At 38.8% G+C, this 19061-nt stretch overlaps 1 protein-coding gene across 2 annotated transcripts; it reads left to right on the forward strand.

Annotated features, from left to right (window-relative positions):
- Window positions 1-2930: 2930 nt before the first annotated feature.
- Window positions 2931-18609, forward strand: LOC122671835 (AUGMIN subunit 6). 2 transcript variants are annotated; one of them, XM_043869280.1, is made up of 14 exons: window positions 2931-3207; window positions 3316-3372; window positions 3534-3628; window positions 4891-5041; window positions 5578-5703; window positions 5806-5965; window positions 8664-8724; window positions 8802-9123; window positions 9542-9667; window positions 16682-16843; window positions 16968-17220; window positions 17373-17504; window positions 17553-17864; window positions 18328-18609. In XM_043869280.1, exons 1-14 carry the CDS (start codon window positions 2998-3000, stop codon window positions 18366-18368), a joined length of 2208 nt encoding a protein of 735 aa, XP_043725215.1. In that variant the 5' UTR covers window positions 2931-2997; the 3' UTR covers window positions 18369-18609. The 2 variants fall into 2 exon arrangements, with proteins under 2 accessions (XP_043725215.1, XP_043725214.1); XM_043869279.1 differs by having other exon boundaries at window positions 17373-17864.
- The last annotated feature ends 452 nt before the right edge of the window (window positions 18610-19061 follow it).

Consider the following 19061-nt stretch of genomic DNA (forward strand, 5'->3'; position numbering starts at 1 on the left):
GCCAAGTTTCTAACATGATACCTTAATTTCATAAGGCCTTGCCCTGGTGGTTCGCTAGTCTCTTGGGAGATCTGCGTCAGGCGTTTGATTGGTGGTTCAAGTCTTCTTAGTGATACCTAGTCCACATTTATTTGCTTTCCAATAAGTGGAGCCTTTGGGTACCATATTTGATCCCTTGTGGGTCCCCTCATTGCCTCTTTGTGGGGTCCTATTGAGGTTGATGGCCAATGGGCCCTTGAATTGCACTAAAAAAAAGTTTAAGTTATGGTTTCCAAAGTAGTTAGTTGTTAAGGTGCTGCCTACAAAGGAAAATGCACCTAGAAGAAATTGGAATGCATGCTTAGACTACGTTTTTTTTCTTTCTTTTGGGGGTCCAAATATGGGATCAGGATCGTCTCCAGGGAGCCCAGCGTCCAAGGTGCTGCCAATGGGCATCTAACAATTGAGCTATGCCGCACACATCTCAATGCATGCCTAGGGATGTATGCGGCACAGCCCAATTTCTGATAGCACCCTAGGCGTGTTGGGTTCCTGCAGACGAGCTAAATTCCCAAATATGATGCTCATATAAGACACCTAGGTACCTGCTACCACCATGCATAGCTGAGTCTAGGGAATCTTTACGTACATGAAGTGATTTTTTATTTTACGTACAATGTATTAATAACATGTGTCAAGGGATAAATACAAAATTAATAAATTAAGTGGGATCCACGTCATGACACATGTCATGTAAGCAGTGTACGTGAAGATTCCCCTTACTCTGCCTAGTTTTGGCACCATGCATAACAACTGTGGTTTACAATGAAACTTTGATTTTAAAGGTGGGGGTTAGAAAACATGTACATTCTATATTTTTACCTGCACCAAATTTTCTTCACTTTTCATCTTTGATGGGTCATGTTTTGTTACGTGGATGACACACCTAGTTGTTCTAGGTGGTAGTTAGATGAGACTTAAATTTGGTAAACAGATGGTAGACCCAAAGATTCCACGCTCCCATTACGCTCCCATTTCTCCAAAAAAATAATAGAAATTTATAAGACTACCAACAAAATAATTTATGGATCATAAGAGATGCATTGGAAAACATGGGAGCGTATATGATTGAGTTAACATATAAATATAACTAATCCATACCATTCCTTGGATATCCAATTATAAAATTGTCACATCTTCTTATCCAACTTTTTTTTGTAAGTTTACTTATGTAAATTGGAGTATACAGTCAAAATAAAACGCAACTGCATACATTTTTAGAGTTTATATTATAAGATATAGTCTGAAATTATTCACTATACTTGATTGCCAACTTATTGTTTTCCCTACTGAGTTGTTTTGCTTGAACTCTTTTTTGTACAAATTAAGAGGGATAAAGGAATAATTATCACTTCCAATTCGTTGGCACCTCCAATTCCTCTAATAGGGGGGAGTGGATCCTATCTTGGACAGCGTTTTCGGGCTGGGAGTAGGGTGGTCATTTCCACCCCCATGTGAGGAATTGGAGGATTTGGAGGGGACAACGATTTGGGGATAAAGCTAGTTCACCATGAATTTTGGGGAAGTTCTATCTATGAACGCTTTCCACTGTTCATGTATGTGAGAGTTTATATCAATCGTTAATTAATTGTATATAATCTGATTATCCCTTTTAAACACATTTAGATTGATTATATTCCATTCAAGGTCCGATTACGACCAATTAATCAATTAACCTATTCAAAGCCTAATTTTTAACCGATTACCATGAGCCCGATTATGGAACAATAATCAACCAACCGATTAGAAACACGTCCATGCCCTAACCTACAAGACTAGATTATCTAAATGATTGGTGATGATGTGGAATCTTAAATTAGTAGGGACTGATTAAACCCAATATTAAATCAACCTGGACTAATCGATTGACACCCCTAGACTCTACAACATCTTAGGTAGGGCTGCAAATTCGGCTTAGTGAACTCAACTCCGCCTGACCTCAGGTAGGGCTTGAGTTGGACTTTTCAATATGTAAGGCAAGCCTTGGTTGAGGTCTTTGTTTGAGCCTGGCTCAACCCTGCATATTTAAAATGATAGTATGTATAATATTTTAGTAGAATACATTAATACAATATGTAATTATGTATATGATATAGATATAATACATTAATTATACCAAAAAAGAAAGAAAAATATAATACACTAATTAATAATCATTCAGGACTAGCCCAACCTTGAAATGGCAAAACTTATGGATCAGGATTGTCTCCAAGGTGCTGCCAAGGGTCATCCAGTGGTTGAGCTATGCCGCACACATCTTGATGCACACCTAGGGATGTGTGCGACACAACCCAACGGCTGGCAGCACCTTGGGCATGCTGAGCTCCCTAGAGACGAGCTAAATTCAAAGCTTATGGGTTGATATGGGTACTTTGGGCCGATTCGGCCCAGCCCGGCCCAATAAAGATTAACCAGGGTCGGGCTGAGATGTCCTAGCCAGACATAAGGCTGGGTTGGCCTGGAGTTTTAATAAACCCGGTCCAGTTGAAACATGCTGTACCCCTGGCTCAGGTTAGAGTCCTCCACCCCTCTTTCCTCTTTTCGTTTTCAAAATTTTGGGTTCAGCAAAGCAAACGTGGACAGTGCATACACTCTGTTTTTTACCTAATGGGTCCCTCTGAGTCTCGTTCTTTCACCGTAAAGTCGTACACGGGAAGGGTTTTTTTGCCGGTGAAGACATCGTCACCAGTGACCAAAGCCCCTTTTTAAAATCATCAGATCACATTTCGGCCCTTCGTACAGTCAATATACTCATACTGTTCCCCAGGTTCGGGCCATCTCATAAGTGTTTCTTCCAGGGTCCATCTGAAAAAGGAAATTTGAAACCCTCTGAACAAAATCAAAATTCGCAGCTGTTACCCTGAAAGATTAAGAAATTACACAGAGGTCACAGAGAGAAGAAGAAGAAGAAGAAGAAGAAGAAACGAGGAGGACAGATAGAGAGATGAAAAATTGAGAATGGAGAGAGAGAAGGAGAGAGAGGTTGAGCTAGAGAGCGCAATGTACACAAACTGTTTGTTACTAGGGCTTGATCCGTCGATCATTGGCATCGTAGGCAATAACAGTAACCCTCGAGTCGGATTTTTTCGCCATTCAAATCCGAAGTTGGGCGAACAGCTTCTTTATTTCATCTTATCTTCTCTTAGAGGCCCAATTCAATCTGCAAAGGTTATGTAACTGTTTCTGCACATCACATTTTGTTATTTTCATTGTTAATTTCGCTTTTTTCATCTTATTTTGGACTCTTCTCGTTCTGAACTCATCGAGATCTTGCAGGATTTTGATAAGGTATGGCCGATCTTTGATTCTGCACAGTCCCGGGACTTCCGTAAGGTAAATTTAGAAATTATTATGTATGACGAGTCGTGCTCAGCGATTTCTAATTTTTTCCCCCATTTTTCGTTGCTTGTTTGAATGACAGACGAATTTCTTCCCTCCCCTTTGTTTACGAGATTTGCTCATTTATTTGCCCCTTCCTTTCTATGCTTTTGTAGGTTGTCCAGGGGATTATAAATGAGCTCGAATCGCAAGGGGCACTTCCGAGAAGCAATTCAAGGGTTTCCTCCCTCGCAACTTGTTGCGGGCCGAGGTTAGTGATATCTCCAATTGTGTTTCATTTTATGTTATCCTTGCTCCTTCCCCCCTTTGGTGAAGTTGAAAATTTAAGTAACTTTAAAAATTTTGTTCATCTTAGCCCATTTCTGTATCATAGACCTTCCTTGAGTTTTGTATGAGCTATGAGCCAATAAGTTTTTGCAGATTCCAAATGGGATTTGATCCCTGTTTCAGGATCAACTGGTGTTGTTATAAACTATCTGAGTTTGATTATCGAGCTAAACTTCTGCCCCATGCTATATCACCTATATGAAGGTTCATCATGCATCTGTCGTTTGAAACTAAGAATATCTTTACTAGTTGTGTCTCATCTTGCAAGTCTCCCGGTATTTATCTAACTAGAACTAACTGGAGACTAGAACATTGCCAAAAGTTTTCTGTTGCTTGGTGAACTGTTTGAGAATGATGCTTCTATGTTCTACTTCAAGTGAGCTAAGGACTAAAAGGCCTACATTTGTTCCTTCGATGTTCTAGTTTGAGTGACAAGATTGATGATTTTGTTCTTGCAAATGAGATGCAAATACAATACTTGCAGTAATAGATGCCCCGGCTGTGTAACAGATTACTCTAATCTTTTCTTTTTTAAGTTGGATGTGGATTTCAGTGCCATATATTAAGTGCTCCCCACAATATTGTCACTGATACCTCATTTCTATTCTTTTGACCCATCAGGAGTGTTGGGGACAGTTTTCATGATTTCCATCTGTCCAATGAAAATAATTGAGATGCCTATGCTGAGGAATGAAATGTATCGAATAAATGGGTCTTTACCATTTCCAGGGGTGTTGTAAAGAGTTCCAAGTTTTTTCTAGAGTGCATGAATAATGTACTCCCCTCCACTGAAGATGCTACTGCAACTAGACATACTTATGTAACATAGTAATCATTATTGAAAAGTGAACTTTATATGATTTGGAATCTAGCTAGGTTTGGTTACCTTACTTCTTAATATTGGTGTTAACTTTGTTCGTAAGATGTTCTGGTCTTAAGTTGCAACTGGTTATCCATATTCTTATTGATGTGCATATTGTCTGAGGAACTTTTGCCTCTTGTATTTTTGGATTTTGTGCTGTAAGATTGTATAATTACTGATGTATGGAAATTTTACCCTTGATCATTTAGTGTACTCTTTTCCATTTGAAATCACAGATAATACAAGTTATTGAGTTTTGTAGTGGCATAGTGATTAACGAGCAACTGGGGGACAACTTTGTTACTGACTTCCTGTTACTGCAGATTTGTTGAACTTCTATGGCAACTTTCTTTGCATGCTTTACGAGAGGTTCACAGAAGAACTTTTGCGGCTGACGTAGCTTCTAACCCTCTGCCTGCTTCATTGACAGATGTAGCATTTTCACATGCAGCTACATTACTTCCTGTGACAAAGGTACTATTAATGTTTTTTTTTCTTCCAAACACTGGTTAGGGAATTGCCTTGTCGATTTTTCTGGAACTTTTGAGCTATTCCTTGTTGAAACTTTTCCTTTTAAGTTTTAAGTTGTCCGTCTCTACGATCATAGTTGTCAAGGCGTCGCCTAGGCATCCAGGCGGCTTTTTTTGGATGGGCACCTTGTTGGTGCAGCATTAGTTTTTGCCTCCCCCTCCGACGCCTTGGGTCGCCTAGCGCTTGGACAACTATGTCTACGATAATGCACAACTGGCTGGTTGTTTCAGAGCTGGTTTTTATGCATGTATTAGGTTGTATTTTCACTCTGATTATTTGATTTCCATATAACAAAAACAAATTTGAATGCTGTTGTAGTGATCAGAACATGGATTGGAAAAAAGGGGGGGGGGAGTTGTGCACTGCACTTTCTGCTGTTCCTTCATGGTGCCTTCTATTTATTTAATTTTCTCATTTGCTTACTGGTAACAAACCTTGGTGAACAGTCATTAGTTTGCACTTGACTCTCATGTCAACAGGCTAGGATAGCTCTTGAGCGAAGGAAGTTTCTTAAAAATGCAGAAACAGCTGTCCATAGACAAACCATATGGTCAAACTTGGCTCATGAAATGACAGCTGAATTTCGCGGTCTTTGTGCCGAAGAGGTAAAGGGTAACTTGTTCGCATTCATTTAGAGGTACCAACTTTTCAACATGTTTGTGGTTTTATCAGTTGTTCTCACATTTTCTTGCAATCCTGCAAGTCAGGCTTATTTGCAGCAAGAGCTGGAAAAATTACAGGACTTAAGAAATAATTCAAAGTTGGAAGGGGAACTATGGGATGACCGTGTCTCTAGCCCTTTGGGTCAGAACTCACATTTGGTTTCCAAGGCAACTCGCCTATGGGAGTCTTTATTAGCTCGTAAGAGTAAGTATGCAAATCCATGTTTTTTTGCATGTCTATTGTTGCTTTTCATAGTTTTGAATCATTTAGCTTGTTATTTGAAGTTGAACATCACCAAACATAAACCATCAACTTTGGAAGGTGGATGTTTTCCAGTGGAAAATTTTGTGTGTATATGCTCTGATGCTCAATGCCACTTAACTACTTAGCTGGTAGAATATGATTTGATTTCGATGGACCGGTTGGATTGTTCTTTCATCTCTTTTGTGCTTTTGCATACTAGTATAGTTGTATATCGACATATGTGTATGTCCTCATATATAGGTTTCTGTTTCTTAAGGTATTAGTATAATGGTGCCACTCCTAAAGATGGAGGTGTTTGAGACCCCATCATTCAATAGGGATTGAGTCCACCTTGCAGATCCTAGATTAGAAAATCTCTTTGATATGATATTAATCCTTAGCTTGAGTGTGAGGTGTGACCATGTAAAAACATCTTGGTTTCCGAAGAAACCGAGATGAGATGGCCATCGATTCCAGATAATCCCATGTTTCGACCATGTTTCAACCGAAATAGTCCATATTTCGCAAGTTTCGACCTGAACACCTACTATATATATTCACTTATCCTCATCGAAACTTGAGGAAGCCTGGCTCGAAACCAGGACAGGCACTTATTTGTTATTTCATTTACTTAAGATATTATTCATAATTCACAAATAAGCAAATACCCGCCTATTTGAATCCAATAAAAATAGTTAAAAAATAAAATTTCAAAAGGATAAAAAGTCAACCCCCCAATTTAAGAATAAAAATTGGAATTTTGGCGGTAGGTGCAATTTTCAACTTTTAAATGCTTGGGTTTTTCTAAAATCTAAAAATTCCATAAATCTTAATATGGTAAAACATTGCTAAAAACCAAAAGTGCGTAACCTTGGATCATTCTTTGGGCTTATTACTTGCAGGCAGAACAGATCCCTTGGATTTCATCAATCTACACTAGAACTCCTTCCCCCCCCCCCCCCCTTCTCTTTTCCTATGCAGTTGCCAAAGTTTTCTATTTGAATTGACTTTCAACCATTTTGAGGTTCCACCTAGCAGAATGCGTTAGAACTGAGATGGTGATGTGGACAAGTCACGCTTGGCTTGATTGTCTATTGAGGAATAAATTACCAATGTTAAGGCTAGAGCAATTGAGCTGACAAATTCTGTATTTCTGTTATAATCATAAAAAAAGAGAAGGGCTGGACACAGCAGCCTGGATTGTTTTAAAAGGCTTTAATTTATATTGTTGAATTTCCAAAAAATAATTTATTCGAGCATTTTTCTAATGCAAAAAGTACCATTGATGGTCCTGTAAGATTATTAGAAATTGCATGGATACCTTGCCAAATGATTTCTGTTCTCTATGGTGAAAACGCTAGAATGTTGGACCTCTAAAATGGTCTAGACATCTCAATATTTCTTTTCAGATGAATGTAACTTAGGGGGCATAGTAGATTCTTCTTAAAAAAAGGTGTACCCAGTGCAAGAGGCTCCCACCAGTACGGGATCTAGGGAGTGGCTGTTTCCCAACTCAAACCTGTGACCACTAGGTCGCAATGGAGCAACCTTGCCGTTGAGCCGAGGTCCGCCCTCTATAGTAGATTCTTCTTTCTCTTGCTAAGTCGAAAACATGTTTGTCTACTGATTCTGTGTTACTAAGGAACATTTTTAGGTGTGTTGTTGTCTGACTGAGCCAAACAGGTGGTAAGTTACAATGCGTTACACAAATATCCTTGTGGTTATGTGTGTCCCATGTGATCTTTAAACACCTCACCACGGTTACTTGGAAAAAACTTTCTTTGAATATATATATATATATATATATATATATTATTTTTATGTTATTTATTTAGATCAGAGAAAATTCTATGGAATGAGGTGTTTCCAGGTTCCCTTTCTGACACCTATTTTCAGGGATTGGCTGGTACCTATCTGGATCAGTATTGAATGGGGCTGATCCAATCTATTATACACAGTGAATTGGCCTAGCAACTGGCAATAGTGGTGTCTGCTCACTGGATTGGCTGATCCTTTGTGTGGATTGGTCAATCTGAACATATTTGTATAAGTATTTCCAGAGAATGATCACTGATCAACAAATCCATGTTCTGACATGAGTCTGGTGACTTTTATTCACCCATGGTATTCTTAATCGAGGCACCTAAACCACCTCGAATCGACACAAAAGAAGAAATGAAAGATCCATCAAATCGAAAAGAAGGGTGTTGTTTATAGATAGCTCATGTGTGTCTCTCATAAGTAGGCCCGATTAGGCCGGTTAGCTGGTGCACATCTGTTGTGGATGAAGAAGGGTTTGACCTGATAGAAGAGCTTAACCATTTACTTCCCTATCTCCCTTAATCGGCGGAGTAAGGTGGAGAACCAAAAACTGTTCCTCTCGAGAGAAAGTTGTGTGAGGCTAGGCATAGTACACTTGACTATTTGACTTCCTACCCCATACATAATATATATATATATGTATGGAGATATCCAATATTGGGATGCTTTACATCTTCTTTTTAGAATGTCAACTGTCCAACTATCCCCTCAAGAATCACAATTAGGGCACCTTACCAGGAACCTTTTCCAAATTTAGCGCTGGCTTTCTATGATCTGTCAGATTTGTCTAGTTTATTGTTTAACTGTCTTTGACGTTTACTGGTGGTGCTGTTTACAGGTCAACATGAAGTTCTTGCTTCAGGCCCAATTGAGGATTTGATTGCCCATCGTGAGCATAGGTAATCCTCCTTCCCTCTGTCCTTTCAAAGTCTGTAAATAGCATTTATCTACTCTCATATGTAATTTTCCTTCCCAGGTACCGCATTTCTGGATCATCCTTGCTTGCTGCCATGGATCAAAGTTCTCAGGTTCCACATCCAGATGTATCATCTGGTCAGCCTGGTAATCTTACTTCGGCCAAAACAGATGCTAGAGAACCGATAAATGGGTCATTTCCCAATGTGAATAAGGAAAAACAGAAAAGCTGTTCAGATTCAAGTCATTTACAAGTAAATGAAGAAACACATTCTAAGGTGGATGATAGAAGTGGAAGGGTCCACCCAACTGTTGATGTCGCGGAAATTCTTAGACGTTGGACACATGCTCTACAACGTATTCATAAGCAGTCACTTTATTTGGTATACAATTTTCTTTTATGATATTAATCTGTTGTGCCATGTATTGCTTGTTGTCTTATGGCATCATTCAATTGTTGCATGTAGCTACCTTTTTGTTATTGCGGTCTCCTTGGTGCATTCATAAGCAGTCACCTTATAGGTTTATGAAGCTTTTATTATACTGGGCAAACCATTACCTAATTTATTCATATGGTCGTACAGAAATTATTTGAATACAGCCGGCTTTTGTCATGTGCTTGTGAATGGATCCAAGCCATCCATTTTGTTTGGCTTACCTCAATATATATGTTTGCTACTCTGAATTTCTGCATCTCCCAACATGAAATTGGCTAGGCATTCATTGACGTGTTGTTACTTTCGTGCTTGGGCCTATAATGTTTGAAGTACCAATGATAACAAACCTGCTATATTGTTGTAGGCCAAGGCTAATGATGGAGAGGGTCCAGAGCTTTTACGAAGTGCGCATGATGGTGGTACTAGTGGTCATGTTGAATCTTTAGCAGCAACCCTTGCGGAACATCGGCAGCATTTAGCTAGTATACAGGTAATAAATAGCATTATAAGCATGGGTGCGTGAAACTTCTTACTTGGGTGTGTTTGGTCGATTTTGGTCCTGCCTGTAACTTTAATAGACTGCTAAACCTTTTTCATTTCTCCATTGTATTTCTCTTTTTTCTGTTTCTTTATTGAGTCATAGATGTATCATTTTATATATGAATTATGCTTCTTTCTCTTGATGGGTATTGTGGTATATTGGTATACCATATATGGTCTTCATCTCAATCTAATGTATATTTCTTCATCTCCTATTATTTGATTTTCTACTATCATCTCAATGGAGCAATAGCTGGTAGAGGAGTGCTGTCATGTTGCCCACCCACAAGGAAAGGGCTGCTGACACATTACATCTATGTCTTGAAGAACCTTATTTCACAGTTCCGATGGTTTAATTCAAGGATACAGGTTGCCTACATGGTCCATTTTGGAAGCTATACCGAAATGGCACTAAAAATCTGCCATGTGGCTGATCAGATTGGTGCTAAATTTTGTGGTCTGGTATACCCATAGGTCCCCTGCTCACATATCAAGTTTCAGTCTAATTGGAGTTTGCTATGTAGCAAAATAGAGCTTTGCAAATTCAGGATGATGGCATACTGCACAGTGTTGGTCAAAGTACTCTGCGCTTGTAAAATGTACATGGGGATGCATGCCAATACACGGTATGGAAGGCTCTGAAATTTGACACATGACTGACGCAGACCATGTCCTTTCTATTCCAATATTCAATTATTCATAGTTGCCACATCATCAGTCCAAGTGGCTCAAAATGGACTGTTTAGGAAGCCCTTCCAAAACAGGGTCGTGTAAAGGCAGTTTTCCCTGAATTCTATTAGTTTATGCTAAATTCATTCATGTAATGGTTGGAAATGGTTTAGCTAGTGTGTCCATATTTAGATTATGCTATTAAGGCTCCGTTTGTTTCCATGTAGAAAGGCAGAAAAGGAAATTTTCCTGTAAAATAGGGTTTGCCTCTGTTTGTTTGGATGTAATATGCAAAACATGACATTAAGAAATTTGTCACTCTGTGGTATCTCACTATCATTAATTTTCACAATCTCACTTTTAGTCTTATTGTTATTAAAGTTACACACCATGTACTCTGTTTTTGTTCTACTTATCTTAAAACCTTTTGATTGCAAGGTTGATCTCCATAATTCCAAATTTGCATTTATCCCTACTTTTCTTTCATCTACCAAAACAATATTATTACCAGAAAACATACACCAAGAGATCTGATTTTGAATTACTCTAGTCAGCTCATCTATAATTAGCGCAAACAAATATGAGCTTAGAGCTAACCCTCAATGTAATCCAATTGTAAGAGTATGGCAAATCCATTTTCCCTAAATAATGACAACTAAAGTAGGGTTACTTTCTGGTGCAAAATTTTTCTTGCAAATGATATACGTGAAATTTTACCCATGTGTTGTTTTCCTGTAGGTGCAATCATAAATAAAGGAGAAATAGAGGATGGTGTTGCATAAAGAATTAGAATAGGTTGGATGAAGTGGAGGGGTTCGAACTCGAATGAAAATTTTAAAGGAGAGTTATACAACCATTACTGATGTCTGGAACTGAATGTTGGGCAGTAAAGAAACAACACATAAACAAACTTAGTGTAGCTGATTCAGGATGTTGAGGTGGATGAATGGTAAAACTAGAAAAGTTAAAATAAGGAATGAACAATTAGATCTAATTTAAGAGTAGCGCTGATGCAGGGGTAAGGCTGCGTATATTATGACCCTCCCCAGACCCCGCAGTGGCGGGAGCCTTGTGCACTGGGTATGCCTTTTTTTTTAGGAGTAGCTCTGATGCATGATAAGTTGTGAGAAAGTCTTTTGAGGTGGCATGGACATGTGCAATGGAGGCCTTTTGATGGCGATCAAAGGCCAATGTGTAGCCGCAGGAAAAAGCCCCAAAACCAGCCCAGTATGGTTGTGGGATTCAACTGCTGTGGGAGGCAGCCTGGTCTGATGATGTGGCAGGTTTTGTTGGTTCGATGGAGCTTCACTTAAGACAGCCCAAGTCCAGATTGTGTGGAGATAATTCAGGTTGTATGTGCAACCTTGCATATCAGTTGATGTAGATCGAAGCATGAAGAAGAAAAGACCAAAACACTGGTCACATGAACAGTATCACAGCCCATATTTACCTTGTTTGGGAATGCTTTTTAGTAGACCTGGTGGGCCCCATGGCCTGCTGTATGTAGGGTGGTTTGAAGGCTAGTTGCATGGAGATTTTTATCCCAAGAGATTGAGCTGTCAAGAGATAATTTAGGAACTCTGTTTGTTTTTGCGTGGGGCGCTTAGTATTCAATTTTAGTTTCTAGTTTTAGATTAGATTAGTTTCTAAATTCTAGGACTCTTTATTTTGCCAACTAATGGGTTTGGATTTATTTTTAATTAGATTCTAATTATTACAAGTTTTCATGTAATGGCCTAATGGGTAGTTTCTATTTTTAGGATTCATTATTTGTTAGTTACTTAAATTTCTATTAGGATTTTATTTTATCTCTAGGAGACTTTGATGTAATCGATTTGAAGTTTATAAATAATGCATAGAGGGCTGAAACAACCAAGTCGAGTTTGAGAAAAAAGAAGAGTTTTGATTGTAAACCATGCTATGAGATGCCTATACCTGTGAGTGCGTGAGAGGCCCAATCCAAATTATCATTCTATTATCTTCTTCTAATTTTCTTTTATTTTTCAATTAATTCTGTGGGAGATCTGTATTCTGAAGTCTACTGCAATTTAAGGCCTAACTACAGTGTTGGAATTCTGTAACCAGTTAATACAAAAAGCCCTATTGAGTTCCGATCCATTGCTGATTGAAGACCTATCAAAATAGCGTATGCAGTTTTCTATGGTCTTTTGCTGTCTGCTGAAGATCTCCACTGCTAGACAGTACATCAATCCTACTGTAGGGTTGGTTCTTAGTTGAACTAGCTCCTACGTTACCTTTGAATGCTCCAGTATGGAGGGTGATTTGATTCAGATTAAAGGAGCTAAAAGAACCAGGGCTAGGCCTAAAATAACACTAGGAGAAGTGGTGAGGAAAGACATGCATAGTTTAAGACTAATAACAAGTATGGCTTTGAATAGAGCTGATTGGAGAAAAAGGGTCCATGAAGCCGACCTCATGTAGTTGGGATAAGGCTGAGTTGAGTTGAGTTACATCCTTACTATCACCTCAGGTGTATATATTTATCACTAATGAGTTAAAAATAGAAGGTTCTCAGTCCTGTTCGATTGCAAAGTTCATTTGTCAATTTTGTTGGTCCATTGGCTATAGTGGTAATGTGTTGTCATTATTGGCAACCAAGTGCAAACAAGTTAGGAGATGTTTTGAGAGGTTTTGGAAGTGCTGGAGCCTTGGAAGTGTTCAGGGGCATTTTAGTCTTTTTACATTTCTCAGAGGCAATATGGTAATTTGGTGTAGCTAATATGCAAGTGGCAGTACTTATTGTTATTGAGATGATGGTAGTGTGTTAGCAAGTGTTTATGTATTTATTCTTTCTTATTTTGAGGAGAGAGAAAATGGGTGGTGGACCCCACATACTGTGAACCTACAAAAGGGTGCCTAACATGGTTGAGGTGGCAACCAAGTGGTAGGGCAGTGAAATGGTTGAGGTGATGTGGCCTGGTAATGGTGTAGGCAAAAGGAAATAAAAAAAATGGAGTATTTGTTGCATTTTGAAGAAAATAACATAAAAACCTCTCCAATACTTAGTCAAATTTTGGCCAAGTTTTTCAAGTGAGCATTCTGTTTGTGTTTTCTCTACAGGGGTTTTAATTGCAATTCTTTAATAGTTTGGTCTACATGGGCATGAATAGTTGAAGCCAGAGACCTAGTTATAAATTACAAAGTAAGGCTTCAAGTCTTCTACAACCGGATTTATGAAGGGGTTTTTAAATTTTGAAAAGATTTCAAAACAAGGAATTTGTATGGATCTCAAAAAGGTTAAAGCAATTCATGTTGTATTCATGAAGGGTTTGAAAAACGATTGAAGAAAAATGAGATTCCATTTTATGGAATCTGATTGGATTCTCACAAAGAATCTCGTAGACTACGCCGTATGGATTCTCGTGTTCTACAATGGTTTGTGCTTGTGTGTGTGCACAAAGGGTTATTTAAAGATTTCAAAATATAGGCTGTAATTTGCTACAATAAAGCAAATCTGTCCTATATTCAAATCTAAGGGTTAATATCTATTCCAGCCTAAGCTGATAAGATGGAATGCTCAGCCTTTTCTCATTGTACGATCCAGTAATGAATTGATACATTGCCTGCCACCCTGCGAAGTAACTTTTTGAAGCTCTCAAAGTGTCCTCTATGGTACTCCGCTCATGTATTGTACACTTCTTAAAGATGCTATTAATGGTGCCACGCGCTCCAATGCCCATCTTACGGACTTAATTGAAACAATAGTGTGTACTCCCATGTGATCCCTTGATTTGATGCTTCGCCTAAGCATAGCACTCTTGCGTAGAAGATTCCATTTAAAATTTTTCGATTGGCTGATCTTTTATTTGTGATATCTCAGCCATCCGATCTCGGTTTGGGGCAATCCACCTATCAAAATTCTTAGACAAATATATAGGAGTGGAAGGCTGAGGCAGCCTTCCATCTTGTCGGCTTGGGCTGGAATAGATATTAACCCTTAGATTTGAATATGGGACAGATTTGCTTTATTCTAGCAAATTACAGTCCATATTTTGAAATCTTTAAATAACCTTTTGTGCATACAAACAAGCACAAACCATTGTAGAACACGAGAACCCATACAGCGCGGTCTACGAGACTCTTTATGAGAACCCAATCAGATTCCTTTATGGAATCTCATTTTTCTTCAATCGTTTTTCAAACTCTTCATGAATACAACATAAATTGCTTTAACTTTTTTGAGATCCATATAGGTTCCTTGTTTTGGAATCTTTTCAAAATTTAAAATCCCCTTCATAAATCCTGTTGTAGAAGACTTGAAGCCTTACTTTGTCCATGACTTCAACTATTCATGTCCTTGTAGACCAAACTATTAAAGAATTGCAATTGGAACCCCTGTAAAGAAAACACAAACAGAATGCTCAATTGGAAAACTTGGCCAAAATTTGACTAAGTATGGGAGAGGTTTTTATGCTATGTTCTTCAAAGTGCAACAAATACTCTATTTTTTTATTTCCTTTTTCCTACATCATTATTAGGCCACATCACCTCAACCATTTCACTGCCTGACCATTTGGCTGCCACCTCAACCATGTTAGGCGCCTTTTGTGGGGTCCACAGTGTGTGGGGCCCACCGCCCATTTTCTCTCTTCTCGAAATAAGAAAGAATAAACACAGTAACACTTGCCAACACACTACCATCATCTCAATAATTACTGTCACTTGCATATTAGTTGCACCAAATTACCATATTGCCCTTGAGAGATGTAAGAGGACTAAATGCCCCTGAACACTTCCGGAGCCTCTCAAAAAATTTCCTAACTTGTTTGCACTTGGTTGCCAACAATGACAACACATTACCACTACGGCCAATGGACCAACAATCTCCCCCTTTGGAGTTGTTGGCAACAGCCACAATTACATTCTATCTCCCTCTTTGACAACAAATACAAAGGGTAACTGAACTCCCCTTACATGAGAGCTCTCATTGCATAGACTCAACCATATGGAGAGTTGGTGTTCTATGCACACACTTACTCCCCCTGCACCAATACCACCTAAGGTGGCCTATAAGTAACCTCCCCAAGTTTGTCTCAAAGCCTCTCAAAGTTGTCTTTCGGAAGTGGCTTGGTGAAGATGTTAGCTACTTGGTCAGTTGTAGACACAAATTCCGATCTCACTGCATTAGTTGTGACCTTTTCTTTCAAGAAATGATATCTAATATCAATATGCTTGGTTCTTGAATGTTGTCACTCATGTTGATGGCACTCATGTTGTCACACGTAATACTGACAAGTCCATCACTCGGAAGACCGAAATCTGAAATTTGCCTTTGCATCCACAATACTTGAATACAACTTGCTGCTGCTGCAATATACTCGGCCCCAGCTGTAGAAAGTGAAACAAATTCTTGCTTTTTACTATGCCATGCCACCAAAGTCTTTCCCAAAAAGAATGCACCACCACTAGTGCTTTTTCTGTCATCTATACTTCCAGCCCAGTTTGCATCTGAAAATGCTGTAAGAGAGAAATTTTCAGTTTTTGGGTACCACAACCCATATTCCATTGTGCCTCTAATGTACCTGAAAATCCTATTAACTGCCAATAGATGTGTCTCCTTGGGTTTGAAGACACATTACAGTGACAGTACAAGGATAGTTGAGTGTCCCGTGAGTGGTTATTGTAGAGAGTGCAAGCTTCAGCTCTTGGCAGCATTGTGTGTTTCAGCTTTGGGCAGCAGTGTGTATGTTGTGAATCCCTACAATGTGTCAGCAGTTCTAGTTGGTTGGGGAACACCAAGGGTGAGTTAAGAAGTCTACACAGAAAAAGTTGTGAGAATCTTTAGACATTGATTCACCCCCCCTCTCAGTGTCAACCTGGGAACATCAAATTTAATTCTGCATGTTGTTGGTATTCTGTCTAGTCACAATATCCAATTCATAATTTTCACATATTATAAAGCGTGAAACACAAGTAGATCAGTTTGCAAATTTACAACCTATAATTGTGAAGGCATTACAGTGCTTGCCTCGTGTTGAAGTAACTAAGACTGTTGCTGTAAAAATGTTGTTTAGGGTGGACCTCTGCTTTACAGAGGAAATTTTCCGGACAGGAACCACCATGCTAGTGCTGGAAAGTCATTTACCTTCATGAATTTTTCATGTTTTTTGCTTCAATTCCAGTTGTTTTTGTCAAGTAGTTTCTTTCTTCCGCTTTCTGGCAATTTGCTCTATAGAATTGATCTCCTAATCAGTTTTTACTTGAGATTCATATCACATACTGTAATTATCTGTTACAATTGCGACACATTCCAAACTGATACTTTGGTTCACAGGTGCTCATTAACCAACTGAAGGAAGTTGCTCCAGCAACACAGAAATCAATTTCAGAGCTAACTGAAGAAGTGAACAATATTTCATCTGCTCATCTTCCAATTACCAAAAATCATGGCAGATCTACCTCACCTATGCAAGCTCAAAGTAGTGGAAGATCTGTGGTAGTTCTTTGGATAAAACTGATCTAGATGGAACAATATCCTGCTATTTTAAATATTTAGTGATTGACAGTGTCTTTTGATGGTTTAATTTGTAGAACTAATAGCAGTTCTTCTGATCAAGCAGGAAAATGGCATCGATGAGGTTGCAGATATGACTTCAAAATTGTTGAATGTTCATCTTGATAAGGTTTCAGCAAGCCCTCCTGCTTTGAAACTCCCGCATTTGTTTAGTTTGACCCCAAATTCTTCTGTGAAAGGAGGACATATCCAAAAGCGTCAAACTTTGGTTTCCCAAGCCAGCCAAGTGGAAAATTTGTCAGAAGAGAAATTTCTGGACCAGCCTTCATCAAACAATCACGTTGATATTTTGTCTCAAGGTTTTCCCACAGTCTAAATATACTTTCTACTGCACATCTGTGCCTTTAACTGTTATAAGTTTATTGTCTAACCTTATGCCTGGGATAGAGTTGAGTGGTCCTTAGATAACTTATGGTTTAGTCTGAAGATTTGTTGTTTTCTTGCTGTGCAGATAGTGACAGTTCTTACATCCAGAACTTGAGGAGATCTGTTCGGGAAGCAGCCCTTTCAGTGCAATCCTGCAATGTGGACTCCACATCAGATAATCAATCTGATGGCAACTCAGAACATTTTTTTGTACCGCTTTCAGGGACTGGATTATCTCGGATTGGACCACCAGAAACCAAATTAGTTGCAATTAGGAGCAAAAGGCTGTTTGTGTCTCCATCAGACCCCACTTGCTTACGTGGGAATTATGTCTCTGAGGTTCCTGCTAGGAGCAATTATGATGATACACGAAATAGGTTGAATGATACAGATTCACCACATCAGTATGGCAGTGAAGCTAATGGATTCCTCTCAGTTATTGGTTCCAAGTATGCTGCTTCTGATGCAGAAAGGGCATTTTATGACATGGATGATACTCCAGATCAGGTCTTCTCACCTCCATTGCTAATGGAGACATCACTGTTCTCAGACTTGGATTCATATGAGGACTTGCTTGGTATGTTGAATTCACCAAACACTTCCGAAATTGCTTCGAGATCAATTTTTATTTTTTTCCTTTCAATGCCTTGTTGTCGTTTTTATCTTCTAATTTAATATACATGATTTGCAAATATGGTATGTGGTTATTTCTATTAGGTACAACATCTTTAAAAGGAATGATGACTGTGTACTAGTTGTTTATATGCTAATGGGTTTGGATGTCAAAATTTTGGGTTAATCTTTGCTCTCAGACAAAGAACACCTTGTTTCTTCCACCAAAGGAATCCATCTATTGGTTGGTTAGGATAGTACTTGGTTCATTTTGGGGTATGCATGTTGAGGGAACTTGTGGCTAAAGTGAAGACATTTCCTGAGTTGTTGAACCTCTGTTATTTTTAACATTATTTTTGCTTTCCTTTAGCACATATTGGTTTAGAATGCTAGTGGTACTAAATATTTCTTATTTTTTTTTCCCACAGCACCATTGTCTGAAACTGACACAGCTTTAATGGAGTGCTGAGAAGTTTGGCTTGTACGGCAGTTATATGGAGGGGCTAAATCCAATCATAACACGCTTCAGTCTCTGGAATGGGTTGCTGTTTATTATGACACTTAGTTTATCATAATTCCTCCTCTCCCATTACTTTCTGCGAGACCCACTGCTTTTATGATTTTGTTGTGTATTATTTTGGTTCTGTTTTTCCTCTCTAATATTTAGTGTCATTACATCTGAAATGTTATGGTTTTGAGTTCAATAAAAATGGTGTATCTGTACATGTGGATGGCCGCCTTTCGCGACACCACCTTGTGATCAATGGGATCAGACGATTGTAATTTTTCTGATCCATCAGCTTCCTGGAGAAGAATAACATTTTTGGATGTGATTCTGGAACATCAGTTGTTTGGTTCTTGATACGGAGGACTGAAAAGGTGGGGTTGGGATGTGTAATAGCCTTCCAACCAGTGCTTGTATGACTAAGTGCCAAGTTATGCTACATGGTGGATTGGCGGAGCTATACTTCGTGTTGATGACTTGTTAGGATAATGATTGTTTGCTTGAATTGATATACGTTCTCGATCATATGCAGGTCGCTTTGGATATTCTGCTGAAGCTTCACTAGTGGATTATTGGTATGTGAAAACATAACATGATTAGGTTGGTCTTTGATGATGTTAATTCATCCTACTAACCATGTCGGGGACTCTACACAGG

This window comes from Telopea speciosissima, chromosome 8, assembly GCF_018873765.1.
Source record: "Telopea speciosissima isolate NSW1024214 ecotype Mountain lineage chromosome 8, Tspe_v1, whole genome shotgun sequence".
Taxonomy (NCBI): Eukaryota; Viridiplantae; Streptophyta; class Magnoliopsida; order Proteales; family Proteaceae; genus Telopea; species Telopea speciosissima.